The 14,906-nt window shown below is 38.4% G+C and overlaps 1 protein-coding gene across 2 annotated transcripts in view; it reads left to right on the forward strand.

Moving 5' to 3' along the window:
• Window positions 1-14,906, forward strand: part of gria4b (glutamate receptor, ionotropic, AMPA 4b) — a gene marked incomplete at both ends in the record, with an annotated part of 110,391 nt that overhangs the window by 63,444 nt on the left and 32,041 nt on the right. For both annotated transcript variants that reach the window (XM_081390169.1, XM_081390170.1), the window contains 4 exons: window positions 1,961-2,145; window positions 3,536-3,589; window positions 4,108-4,266; window positions 14,022-14,189. In XM_081390169.1, the coding sequence (XP_081246295.1) occupies window positions 1,961-2,145; window positions 3,536-3,589; window positions 4,108-4,266; window positions 14,022-14,189 (566 nt within the window). The remainder of the gene's footprint in view (window positions 1-1,960; window positions 2,146-3,535; window positions 3,590-4,107; window positions 4,267-14,021; window positions 14,190-14,906) is intronic.

A 14,906-nucleotide genomic window follows, 5' to 3' on the forward strand; every position in this document is an offset into this window, starting at 1 on the left:
GTGCAGGTTTAGTGTGTTGCTTGTGAATGTGTATGTAATCAGGCTACTTCACTGATTGCTGTTTGTTTAACACACTGGCATGTTAAAATGTCCACATCAGCCATCATATACAGTGCTTTGATATGTTAATTCATGACTATTTGTGTTACACGTGTCCCGAGAGCATCAGGGCATTGGTAAACACCATTGTTGCTCAACCAGCATTTAATGCATAATGTTCATGGTACAAGCATGATGCTGCAAACAGGGTTGTGGATTTGATTTTCACAAATGCCGATAAAACGCATACCTTGAAATGCTATGGATAAAAGTATATGCCAGTTGCATGAATGGATTAAATACACAGTTTTAACACATCCTAGTGCATCTTTTTTTTTTTTTTTTGCATTAAAGGTGCATGTTTTTAATTTCTGAAATAAATACAATTTTATATATATTATTATTATAAATATATTTATTTGTTTGTTTGTTAGTTCAGGTTGTAATGCTACTAACGCATTTCATAAAATTTGCAAAAATACTTTTTACCTATTAAAATAATGATTCATTCTGTCATCATTTACTCACCCTCATGTCATTCCTAACCTGTATTTCTTTCTTTCTTCTGCAGAATGCAAAACAAAGATACATATAAAAAAAAACATTTTTGTGTTTTCGTCTATTCAGTGAAAGTCAGTTTGGCCCAAAATAACACTGAATTGTAGAAAAAGAACGGAAAAAAAACACTTTTTAGACTTTTTCAAATGATCTTATTTGGTGTTCCACAGAATATGGAAAGTCATGCAGGTTTGAAACAATGTGAGGGTGAATAAATTTTGACAATTTTAATTTTTGGGTAAACTATCACTTTGAGATGTGTGAAAATGTATATAGGGGTAAGGAAACATTTTTAAATTTTACTGGGTTAGATCATAGACTGTAAAAAAATATGGACGACGACCTTTCGCTCTCTTCCATTGGTGAGAAGTGAAGCCGCCAGTGTCCCGATATGGCTCTGACATCTTGGGGCTTGAGTCTGCGCAGTAGCGATTTCGGGACCAGACCTGCGCAGTTAGTGAGCAGGAAGTAAAGCCGCGAAATCAAGGCCCCGTCCTCACTCTCGGTGTGAAATAATTAATTGATCGAGACGTTTTGGCTTGACTTTTCAGGGCTTGTGCGGCACGCTTGGGTTAGATTAAAAAATAAGATTTTTTCTTTTTCTTTATTGTCATCTGTGATAGACCCATATACTAACATAAATACCTTCCCATTTAACATTTAGGTTACAAACACCCGAATGAGCTAAAGAGTTGCCAGATCAAGCACAGGTTAATCTATTAAATAGTGGAACTGAGCGAGCTGCGTTGCCAAATTCTGATTGTGACCATAAGGGTCCGTTTTGCAGGGACATCTGCTCATCTTGGAGTCAAGTGGGCCTCAGCGGCTCCTAGTGCCTATTTCAAACAGCTAGATTAACATATCCAACACCATCCCTGTCTGATTAGTACAAGCAGCACTGAGGACTGTAGCTGGAATCACAAGCACTGTAATGGAGCTCTCAAGAAGCCTCAATCACACCTTGGAGAAGGTGACAAAAATCATCTCTTTCTGACTTCCAATTTTACCGGCACGCCTGCATGATGTTGGCTTCTATTTTAAGGATGCAGGAGATTAGTTTCATGAAGAAGGGTGTTTTTTTTTCATTTCTCTGAGCACTGTTGAGGCTTCTGGGACTGTAAGCTTCCATGGATTGGAATTGAGGCCTAAAATGAGTCTGCATGAAAGGACAGGAGGTTGGTATCAGCGCCCTACGATCTGTGCCACGTGATCGCTCACATCGCACTGGTGCAGGAATGACTCACTGACAATGCCACAAATCACATTCTTTCAGATAAATTGGAGCCGTGGCTCAACGGTTCAAGCCTTCGGTGGTTTGATGCACATGCTGATCAAATGCCTCACTGTCCCTTTTTTGTCATAGGTTATTCCATACTACAGGCCATCATGGAAAAGGCTGGCCAGAACGGTTGGCAGGTCAGCGCTATATGTGTTGAGAACTTTAATGATGCCAGTTACCGACAGCTTCTCGAAGACCTGGACCGTAGGCAGGAAAAGACGTTTGTCATAGACCTGGAGGCAGAGAGACTGAACAACATGCTGGAACAGGTGAGATAAGGGGACATTTTCAGGTCGATATAAAAAGTGTCCCCTTTTGCCCTCTGATGCATGCATTATTGTAAAATAACATGAAATATATTAATATTTTATATATAGTCAAACCAAAAATTATTCAGACACCATATATTATTTGTGATATTTATTTACCAGTGGGTGCAGGACACTATAGTTCATTTATGTAAGTGAGGATAGCAAAATAAAGTAACCTGTGACATATAAAATTCATTATACAGTGGGACAATTTGGGACCAAAAATAATTCAGACACTTTGACCTGACCATGTTTTGCGTTTTTTTTTTTTCTTTAATTGCTAATGCAACCTTTTTACACCACAGACTGAACAAAGTTAAGCATTGCTTGGTAATTAGTTGACCTAAATTGGTATCATCTAATTGTGTACTTAAATTTAACAGCTGACAGATATTCAACCTAATTCATTTGTGAATCTCTAACAAAAGGATGGCCAAAACCAGTGAAATATCAACTGATTTGATAACTCTGAGTTCTTGTCATATTTTATTACCATTTTCTAAACTATAGCGTATAAACTGTGATAATCTGAGAAATGTTGAAAGTGTCTGAATAAATTTTGGTTTGACTGTGTATATATATATATATATATATATAGAGAGAGAGAGAGAGAGAGAGAGAGAGAGAGAGAGAGTCAAACCAAAATGTATTTATTTTTATTTTTTTTACTTTATTTAATTGGAGTGGACATAATTTTCAAGCTACAAAAATATGGTAATTCCTGTATGAAAATATTTCTTTAAATCTCCTGAAAATAATTTGGGGTTGACAACATAATTGATGTACATTTATTGTATTTGATTTGAAATGTGTGTTTTAAATTTCATTGTAAAAATAGCACAATACTACATAAAAAGCACAGTCAGAGAGAATTGTAAGGAAGAGGTAAAGGTAATGCAACACTATACCCTGAATGGTTAAAAATGTTTTTGAAGGTCTGTACACTGTACTGAACACTGTGCATCAGAGTTCACTAAAGAGAATTAAATATGCTCAAGGTCCTGAGGGAAAAAAACAACACATTTCCTCAACTAACTCTGTTGCAGAAATGGCAAATTAGACAGGCATATTTCTTTATTCCCTACAAACTGATCCCTTAATATTTTATTTTGTAGCTGTCAAAGTCATTTTAAGATATTCTAGCTGGTGTTTGCGTTAATATTCATCAAATTTCAGCGTGGTATTGGAAAAAGGCAGCGTGTTTGATTAGAAATAATTAATAACAGCGGAATTCTGCTTTCCCAATGGCTTACAGCTCTGCTGTACACTCATATGCTGGATGAATGCTGACAAATGTATTTGCTTTTAGAATTTGCCCTCACTACAAATGTCTGGTTTATCTCCACAGATTGTGAGTGTCGGCAAGCATGTCAAAGGCTACCATTACATCATGGCAAATTTGGTGAGCTAAATGTTATTCCTTTATCGCCTTATTCTCCCTGTCAGCTTGTCTGCCTTTCATATTCTGCTTTATCTCTTACTTTCTACATATTCCACTCTACTGGTCTCTCCTTCTCTCTCTCTCTCTCTCTCTAGTTGTCTTGGCCTTGCTGTCTCCTGCCCTCCCTCATTCTTCTTCTTTCTTAATCCTCGCTTTTCTTTAAGCAAGATACATCAATTTGAGAGACTAATTCGTATTCCAGTGAGCGGTTGTGACAGTGTTTTAATGATGCTGGGAGCTGCAGAGCATGCTCTCTCTCTCTCTGCTCTCTGGCTGTGCACGGAATTGGCTCACAGAGGCGAGCTGGATATGAATGTTTGTGGAATTTCTCTTATCGTAGCGCTGCATTGCCAACTACATTTTAATAATCTCTCTCTCTCTCTCTCTCTCTCTCTCTCTCTCTCTCTCTCTCTCTCTCGCTCTCTCTCTCTCTCTCTCTCTCTGTATTTCTTACTATTTCCCCTTCTTTGCTCTGGCAGGGTTTTAAGGACATCAATCTGGAGCGTTTCATGCATGGGGGAGCCAATGTGACAGGCTTTCAGCTGGTGGACTTCAGCAATCCCATGGTTATTAAACTCATGCAGCGCTGGAACAAGTTGGACCAGCGCGAGTACCCCGGCTCTGACGCACCTCCCAAGGTACTCTTGCATGGCCCAGTCCAGTATGGAACCACTTTGAAACTAGATACATTTGCATAAATGCATAAACGTCCCATTTTAATCCCTCCAGACACTTTGAGAGAACTCTCAAATCTCCAGAAAGAGTCTGATGATCACACCCAATGCTTTTATATGCGTCTGTCATGGTTGAGTAAGGCAGAAAGATTTAAAGAAAGAATCGAGAAAGGAAACATGGATGGATGGATGGGTGAGAGGGTGGGTGGAAGAAAGGAAGGATGGATGGATGGGTGGATGGGTGGGTGTAAGTAAGGATGGATGAATGGATAGGTGGGTGGGTAGAAGGAAGCAAGTAAAGAAGGAAGGGAAAGAAATATGGAGAAAGGAAGGGAGGATGGATGGATGATTGGATGGATAGATGGAAAGCTTAAGAGTTGGAAGAGAAGAGGACGGAAGGATGAGAGGTAGGAAGGAAGGATATAAGGATGGATATAAGAAAGGAAGGAACTGATAGACAGACGATAAAGAGGGATAAAGGAAGGAAATATAGGAAAAGGAAAGAAAGGAAAGGAGGATGGATGGATGGAATGAAGGAAGGAAAGATAGATGGTTGTAAGCAAGGAAGGAAGAAAGGATGGATAGAATGATAGATGAAGGAAGAAAGATAGGATGAATGAATGGAAGGTTGGATGAATGGGTGGTTGGTTTTGTGGAAGGGTGGTTGCATGGATGGAAAAAGGCAGGGATGATGGATGGTTAGATGAATGAATGAATGAATGAATGAATGAAAAGATGGAAGGGTGGAAGGAAGGAAGGGTTGATGGAGTAAGGAGCAAAAAAGATATAATAACATTATACACAGTGGTCAAAAGAAGGATTTATACCATAACTGGAATAAATGTCAAAGACAGAACTTTAAGAAATTGTGCCAATGTATTGTAATATGCATTCTTACATTGAAAACACTGAAACGACTCAACCGGTATTGTAAATTATACACCTACATCATCATAAGCTTTTTCATTCATTCTAGTCTCACCAGCCGAATCCTGGTTGTGATTTGATATGCCTGTTCATGTCTGCGCCCTGAAAGCAAGGTTTTTGTTGATCCATTTTCACTGGGACTCACTTTCCCCTTGGGGCCTGATGAGGATGACATTCTTTGGAGGGCGGTTACATTGATCCCCTCCTGGTGATGTGGCGCGGTAAAGGCAATCCCTTTGGCGTGGCCTGAGGGGACACCGCTTTAACAGGCGGCTGCTCCTCACTGCACATGGCTAGCAAGAGCAGGATGATGGGGAGCGACATCCATGGACTAGCAAATGAGATGCTGTGGTCCAAACATGTGAACACGCACTGATCCACATATATGCTCTCACAGACCGCCCTGTGGTATTTAGACTGGGCTGCTCCATCTCTTTCATCCCAAATATAAGCTACTCCCATAAGCCTTTCTCAGACAGCAGCACGACCGACACCCCAAAACCTTATAAAATCTCTGAGCTGTTAGCCTTTCCTGCTGAGGCGATTGGAAAAGTCCTGAAGGCACCATCTAGTGAGGACACACTTTCTCCAGGGATCAACCCAGGTGTTTTAGGGCTTTAGCCGATGTGATTAAACTGCACCTATTGTAATACAGGAAATATTCTGTCCTGTGGGAGTCAGTAACCTAACACCTTCTTTGATAATTAATGTTGGACCATGAAACTGTGGTAGACTAAATATAAACACATTGCCTTAAAGGGATCGTTCACTCAAAAATGAAAATCTTCATTCTTTGAAATGTTTCTTGAGCACCTAATGAGCATATTAGAATGATTTCTGAAGGACCATGTGGCACTGAAGATTGGAGTAATGATGCTGAAAATACAGCTTTGCTATCACAGGAATAAATTACTTTGAAATATTATTGCAATCTATTTCAATATTTTAAACTGCATTACTGTTTTACTGTATTTTTGATTGAATAAGTGCAGCCTTGTTGAACGTAAGAGACGACTTTTAAATACATAAAAAAATGTTACCGACCCTAAACTTTTGAACGGTGGTGCTTATTCGGAAGAATAATAGCATGCAGGTTTGGAATGACATGAGTGTGTATGGTGAGTAAATGACAGAATTAAAATTTTTAGATGATCTATCTCTTTAAATACATTCTTCAATCTCTTGTTGTTACCTCTCTCTTGATTTCTATCTCACTCTGTCATTCCATCTTTTGCTCCTTGTATGCAGTTGTAGCCCAGGGTTGTTTCTGTGTGTTTTGTATTGTGTTTGTAACGGTCTAAATAGTCTCAGCTCTTGCACTAGAGATATGCTGATGGAATACCAAAAACCATCTCAGCACCGCAAGAGTGGCTTCTTTCAACCATAAAGCACGCAGGACAGTCTGAACACACAGGGGTGCTTTTTCTTTTGCATTGTGCTTGTATATACAGTGAGGAAAATAAGTATTTGAATATTTACAGATACTAGACACGTGACTTTCAAATGAAAGATTGGTATCAAAGAGCACACCCAGGTTCCTAACCGACGACGAAGACTTAACAGAGCAGCCATCAAGCGTTAGACAGTATTCTAGGTTATTACGTGAGGAAGTTTTTTGTCCAATAATTAGAATCTCTGTTTTTTCAGAATTTAGAAGTAGGAAATTACGAGTCATCCAATTTTTTATATCAGCTATGCATTCTGTTAATTTAGTGAATTGGTAAGTTTCGTTAGGTTTTGAAGAAATATAGAGCTGAGTATCGTCAGCATAACAGTGGAAGCTAATTCCATGTTTCCTAATGATATCTCCTAATGGTAGCATGTACAGAGTGAACAGCAGCGGTCCTGAAATTGTCATCGTAGGTGCATGTCCACTGTGAGAGACATAATCTAAAAAAGAAAATCCAGAAATCACAATATATTATTTTTTAACTGTCTATCGGCTAGAATTCTGACCCTCAAAGACCTGTTAGTCTGCCTTTAAAATGTCCACCTCCACTCCATTTATTATCCTAAATTAGATGCACCTGTTTGAGGTCGTTAGCTGCATAAAGACACCTGTCCACCCCATACAATCAGTAAGAATCCAACTACTAACATGGCCAAGACCAAAGAGCTGTCCAAAGACACTAAAGACAAAATTGTACACCTCCACAAGGCTGGAAAGGGCTACGGGGAAATTGCCAAGCAGCTTGGTGAAAAAAGGTCCACTGTTGGAGCAATCATTAGAAAATGGAAGAACCTAAACATGACTGTCAATCTCCCTCGGACTGGGGCTCCATGCAAGATTTCACCTCGTGGGGTCTCAATGATCCTAAGAAAGGTGAGAAATCAGCCCAGAACTACACGGGAGGAGGTGGTCAATGACCTGAAAAGAGCTGGGACCACCGTTTCCAAGGTTACTGTTGGTAATACACTAAGACGTCATGGTTTGAAATCATGCATGACACGGAAGGTTCCCCTGCTTAAACCAGCACATGTCAAGGCCCGTCTTAAGTTTGCCAATGACCATTTGGATGATCCAGAGGAGTCATGGGAGAAACTCATGTGGTCAGATGAGACCAAAATAGAACTTTTTGGTCAGAATTCCACTAAACGTGTTTGGAGGAAGAAGAATGATGAGTACCATCCCAAGAACACCATCCCTACTGTGAAGCATGGGGGTGGCGTTGAAATTCTGCAGCAGAGCGATGACATCTCAGATCATTATCTAGTCTCATGTAAATTACATTTAGCCAAGGCTGCAGAGCCGACTCCGTGTTTCAAATATGTTAGACCTATCACTTCTGCCACTAAAGATTGCTTTATCAATAATCTTCCTAATCAGTTTCATCATCTTAGCATCCCGGATAGCTTAGAAGAACTTGATATTGCAACAGAAACTTTTAACTCTCTCTTTTCCAGCACTTTAGACACAGTTGCTCCTTTGCGCTTAAAGAAGATTAAAGAAAATAATCCAACGCCGTGGTACAACGAGCACACTCAGGCCCTTAAGAGAGCAGCCCGAAAAATGGAGCGCAACTGGAAGAAAACAAAACTAGAGGTATTTCGCATTTCATGGAAAGAGAGCTCGATTGCATACAGAGAGGCTTTAAAAGCTGCTAGATTTGCTTATTTTTCAACCCTATTAGAAGAAAATAAACATAATCCTAGGTTTTTATTTGAAACAGTGGCTAAACTAACGAAAAAGAAAGCTTCAAACACAGAAGTTTCCAAGCAGCACAGCAGTAATGATTTTATGAACTTCTTCACTTATAAGATTGATAATATCAGGGACAAAATTATAACTATGCAACCGTCTTCAACAGTATCGCACCAGGCAGTGCATTGTAGTCTCCCTGAGGAAAAATTTGATTCATTCGTTGCTATAGGAGAGGAAGAATTTACTAAACTCGTTAAATCATCTAAATCGACAACATGTATGTAAGACCCTATACCGACTAAGCTACTGAAAGAGATGCTTCATAGAGGTCATAGATCCTCTTCTTAATATCATTAATTCGTCTTTGTCTCTAGGATACGTACCAAAAAACTTTAAGCTGGCTATGATTAAACTGCTTGTTAAAAAAACGCAACTTGATCCTACAGAATTAGTCAGTTACAGGCCGATCTCGAATCTACCTTTTCTGTCAAAGATACTAGAAAAGGCAGTATCTTCACAACTGTGTTCCTTTTTAGAAAGAAATGATATCTGCGAGGATTTTCAGTCAGGATTTAGACCGTACCATAGTACTGAGACTGCTCTCGTTAGAGTCACAAATGATTTGCTCTTATCATCCGATCATGGTTGTATCTCTCTATTAGTGTTACTCGATCTTAGTGCTGCGTTTGACACCATTGACCACAACATTCTTTTAAATAGACTAGAAAACTATGTTGGCATTAGTGGAATTGCACTAGCATGGTTTAAATCATACTTATCTGACCGTTATCAATTTGTAGCAGTAAATGAAGAGATGTCTCATCGATCACAAGTTCAGTATGGCGTACCACAAGGCTCAGTACTAGGACCGCTGCTGTTCACTCTGTACATGCTACCATTAGGAGATATCATTAGGAAACATGGAATTAGCTTCCACTGTTATGCTGACGATACTCAGCTCTATATTTCTTCAAAACCTAACGAAACTTACCAATTCACTAAATTAACAGAATGCATAGCTGATATAAAAAATTGGATGACTCTACTTCTAATTTCCTACTTCTAAATTCTGAAAAAATAGAGATTCTAATTATTGGACAAAAAACTTCCTCACGTAATAACCTAGAATACTGTCTAACGCTTGATGGCTGCTCTGTTAAGTCTTCGTCGTCGGTTAGGAACCTGGGTGTGCTCTTTGATACCAATCTTTCATTTGAAAGTCACGTGTCTAGTATCTGTAAAACCGCATTTTTCCATCTTAAAAATATATCTAAATTACGTCATATGCTCTCATTGACAAATGCGGAACAATTAGTTCATGCTTTCATGACATCAAGACTAGATTATTGTAATGCTCTACTGGGTGGTTGCCCTGCATGCTTAATAAACAAACTACAGCTTGTTCAAAATGCAGCAGCTTGAGTTCTTACCAGAACCAGGAAGTATGACCATATTAGCCCAGTTCTGTCAAAACTGCACTGGCTCCCTATTAAACATCGCATCAATTTTAAAATATTGCTGATGACTTACAAAGCACTAAATGGTTTAGCACCGCAGTACTTGAGCGAGCTCTTAACGCATTATAGTCCTTCACGTCTATTGCGATCTCAAAATTCCGGCCAGTTGATAATACCTAGAATATCCAAATCGACTGCTGGCGGTAGATCCTTTTCCTATTTAGCACCAAAACTTTGGAACAATCTTCCTAACATTGTCCGGGAAGCAGACACACTCTGTCAGTTCAAAGCTAGATTAAAGACATCTCTTTGACATAGCATTCACATAATACATTATAGACTTCTATAATTCAATGATTAGGCTGCATAGATTAGGTCAGCTGGAACCGGGAACACTTGCCATAAATCCTGATGTACTTGTTACATCATGAGAAGAATGGCATCTACGCTAATTTTAGTGGCTTTGTTTATCCCGAAGTCTTCCCGCAGCCTGACGGATCCAGGCCGTATCCAGAGCTGACGAAGGCCTTTCGCCTGGACCCGATGACAACGCAGTGCTGAAGTGCCAACTAGTCTCTCCCTATAGAGGATCCCTTTCCCACTCTACAGATAAAGCGTCGTCGGGAAAACTCAATTTGCGTATCTACCCCGAATTGATAAAATAAAATAAAATTGTGAATCAAAACTATAGGGAAACACCAGTAATTTGTTTAGGCTTGGTTTGTACGGAATAACAAACCTGTACACATATATTCAAATGCACATAACTATAGAACCAATTCTTAATGCGCATGTGAACGCCATCAGCGTTTCTCACAGGATCGCGTTTAAAGTTTGTGTAGAGAGAATGGTGTCTTCTTGGCGGCCCCTAATTTAATAACAAATGATCGTTGCGACAGAAGCGAATCAATCAAAACTAACTTTAGCTGTAAAATAACTTTATTAAAGAACCGCTATAAAGCCAAAACATTCTCTGTTACCTTAAATTATACGTTTATCTCTGTAAAGCTGCTTTGAAACAATCTACATTGTTAAAAGCGCTATATAAATGAAGATGACTTGACTTGACTTGACTTGGTAGCATCATGCTTTGGGGGTGTTTTTCTGCACATGGGACAGGGCGACTGCACTGTATTAAGGAGAGGATGACCGGGGCCATGTATTGCGAGATTTTGGGGAACAACCTCCTTCCCTCAGTTAGAGCATTGAAGATGGGTCGAGGCTGGGTCTTCCAACATGACAATGACCCGAAGCACACAGCCAGGATAACCAAGGAGTGGCTCTGTAAGAAGCATATCAAGGTTCTGGTGTGGCCTAGCCAGTCTCCAGACCTAAACCCAATAGAGAATCTTTGGAGGGAGCTCAAACTCCGTGTTTCTCAGCGACAGCCCAGAAACCTGACTGATCTAGAGAAGATCTGTGTGGAGGAGTGGGCCAAAATCCCTCCTGCAGTGTGTGCAAACCTGGTGAAAAACTACAGGAAACGTTTGACCTCTGTAATTGCAAACAAAGGCTACTGTACCAAATATTAACATTGATTTTCTCAGGTGTTCAAATACTTATTTGCAGCTGTATCATACAAATAAATAGTTAAAAAAATCATACATTGTGATTTCTGGATTTTTATTTTTATTTTTTAAGATTATGTCTCTCACAGTGGACATGCACCTACGATGACAATTTCAGACCCCTCCATGATTTCTAAGTGGGAGAACTTGCAAAATAGCAGGGTGTTCAAATACTTATTTTCCTCACTGTATAAGCAGCTCAGGCGACCCTCATCTGACTTAAACCACGTCATACTCTCTAAAATAGCAATGATAAACACAACAGTAGACTAAAACAAGGACATGAAGCGCCATGACTCTAAAGGACAAACGCGCGTGCAGAGCTGCGGTTTGTTTCCTTTGTTAAAATTCCGTGCGTTGCCTGCAGTGATTCATTCTGTGGCGTTTTATCTCAGCGAGGCAGAGAGAAAGAGCACAAGCCACTTATTGGTGCAATCAGGCCAGCCTCCGATTGCAGCTGACGGGCCCTCCCCCACTCCCACCCACCAGAATCTGAACACTACTGTGTCAGAGCTCACTGATTTCACATTCTCTGCCCGCTCCTAATATGTGCAAGGACAAGCATGTGTGTTTCTGTTTTTGGTTTGTCCCTTGCTCTCTTTTTTTTTTATAACCCTTGATGCAGCTGCAAAATACGGACCTTGGTTGTCCTCTGCTCATGAGGAGACCTAACCCCATTTTGGTTATTCAACCCTTACAAATGGCTTTCATTGGTGTAAATCTAATTTAATTATGTTGACTCACTGACTGATATTAAATAAACACCATTTTGTTATAGTACAGACACTGAAGTGAATATGCAAGGCACTTATAAATAACATTGCACATGAATACTTGATTCTGATTGGTCAAGCGTAGAATTATTATTATTTTTTTATAAAATAAAATAATTGACAAGGTAAGCGCTTTCCTGGATATGTACAGTGCTATGCATAAGTTTAGACACCTATACTAAAGTTGAATAAAAAGAGGAATAAAAAATCATCTTTTGGAAACTGAACTTAATGCCTTAATTTAAAAAATTAGGAAAAATCCAACCTTTAAGGACACCAATTTTCTTTGTGAACGAATAATGTATCGTAAATAAATAAATGTTCTTCCGTAAAATACAGGGTGCATAAGTTTGGACACCCCTATGTTAAATTCCCATAGAGGCAGGCAGATTTTTATTTTTAAGTATTTTTTTTATTTATTTTTTAGGATACTATGCATCCTGATAAAGTTCCCTTGGCCTTTGGAATTAAAATAGCCCCACATCATCACACACCCTTCACCATACCTAGAGATTGGCATGGTTTTATTTCAGTTAGCCTAATAGCTAGTTTGATTTGCATTGAGAGATGATCTTATGGAAAGTACCCCATGCCAATCTCTAGGTATGGTGAAGGCTAAGTGATGATGTGGGGCTATTTTAATTCCAAAGGCCAAGGGAACTTTATCTGGATGCATAGTATCCTAAAAAAAAAAAAAAAAAAAATACTTAAAACTAAAAATCTGCCTTCCTCTATGGGAATTTAACATAGGGGTGTCCAAACTTATGCACCCTGTATTTTAAGGAAGAACATTTATTTATTTACGATACATTATTCGTTCACAAAGAAAATTTGTGTCCTTAAAGGTTGGATTTTTCCTAATTTTTTAAATTAAGGCATTAAGTTCAATTTCCAAAAGATGATTTTTTATTCCTCTTTTTAGTCAACTTTAGCATGGGTGTCTAAACTTATGCATAGCACTGTATAAGAGGTTTATGGTTGGTAAGACTTTTAAATGTTTTTGAAGGAAGTCTCTTCTGCTCACCAAGGCTGCATTTATTTGACCAAAAATACAGTAAAAACTATCCTATTGTAAAATGTTATTACAAATTAAAATAACTTTTTTATTTGAATATTTCTTTGTATTTCTTTAAAGGCAGAGCTGAATTTTCAGCATCAATACTTCAGTCTTCAGTGTCACATGATCCTTCAGAAAACATTCTAATATTCTGATTTGGTGATCAAGAAATATTTATTATTATTAACAATGTTGAAAATAGTGTTGCTTAATATTTTTTCAGGATTCTTTGAAAGTTCAAAACAACAGCGTTTATTTGAAATAGAAAACATTATAAATGTCTTTACTGTGACTTTTGATAAATGTAATGTGTCCTTGCTGAATATTTTATTTATTTATATTCTAATCCTTCTGACCCCAAACTTAAAATCCTGAAATGTAGAAATTAAGATGATAATATATTATATATATGCCATTACACATACATGTTATGGTATAAATGGTAACATCTTACAATAATGTTATATGTTAACATCAGCGAAAGCTAATAGTTCATTCATGGTAAATTAATCTTACACTAAAATATTTCTATCATTTCAAATTTGATCAATTAACATTATTTAATGTTTTATAAACAAACAGGAAATAAAAAAGATGAATAGTATTTATTTATAGATGAACTAACTTTAAATTTAGAGATTAACCTTAACTAGATAAATAAATGCTGTAAAATGCATTGTCATTTCATGATACCTAATGCACTAACTACTGTTAACAAACTGAACCCTTAAAACCCCATTAAAGCATTACTGTGTATGTATATGTTGACCTTTCCATGACCCTCTGTTTCTGTAGTACACTTCCGCTCTGACGTACGATGGAGTGATGGTGATGGCAGAAGCCTTCCGGAACCTTCGCAGACAGAAGGTGGACATCTCCCGCAGGGGCAACGCCGGAGACTGCCTGGCCAACCCCGCTGCACCCTGGAACCAGGGCATCGACATGGAGCGCACACTCAAACAGGTCACATGCACAGATGAGCAAATGCAGGCTTTATATTAGATGGGAAAGAAGTGCTTTGTGTAGTATTTCCATGGGAGGAATACAGACAGCTGAAATAAATGTCTCATGAAAAAAAACAAGGCAGTGAGGTGATAGAGCAGGGGTGGGCAAACTTTTTGGCTCAAGGGCCACACTGGGTTTTAAAAATTTGACAGAGGGCCGGCCCAGTAGCAGATTATGAAGCACGATCTCATGAAAGTGCGTATCTATACCACACATTTTATTTCTCGTGCCATTTATATGCCAAAAATGTTTTTTTTTTTTTTTTTTTTTCGTGCATGCTACACACTGTAAACCCCTTGGTTAGGATTAGGGGTGTGGAGTGCGTGCCTATTACATGCCATAAAGTGCATATCATATGCACGCTAAAACATATTATGCACTACAAATACAATTCGTGGTATTCGCACTTTCATAAGATCGGGCTGAGCAAACAGACAATGTTGTGGCAATGTCTGTGTGAAATTCAACAACTGAGAGACGACATTCTGACAATAATTTTTTTATGCTAGATATCCCCCATTTAGCATGTTATGTTTTGATGTTAATTTTTAAAGATGTTAGATAATTATAGCCTATACTTTTTAAATATTGTTTATCCTTATTATTATTTAATGGCCTAACAGTAAATTAGAAACAAAACATCTGCAAGTGTACACTTAGAAGAGTAAAAATTAC

Source organism: Scardinius erythrophthalmus, assembly GCF_964197995.2.
Source record: "Scardinius erythrophthalmus genome assembly, chromosome: 17".
NCBI lineage: Eukaryota > Metazoa > Chordata > Actinopteri > Cypriniformes > Leuciscidae > Scardinius > Scardinius erythrophthalmus.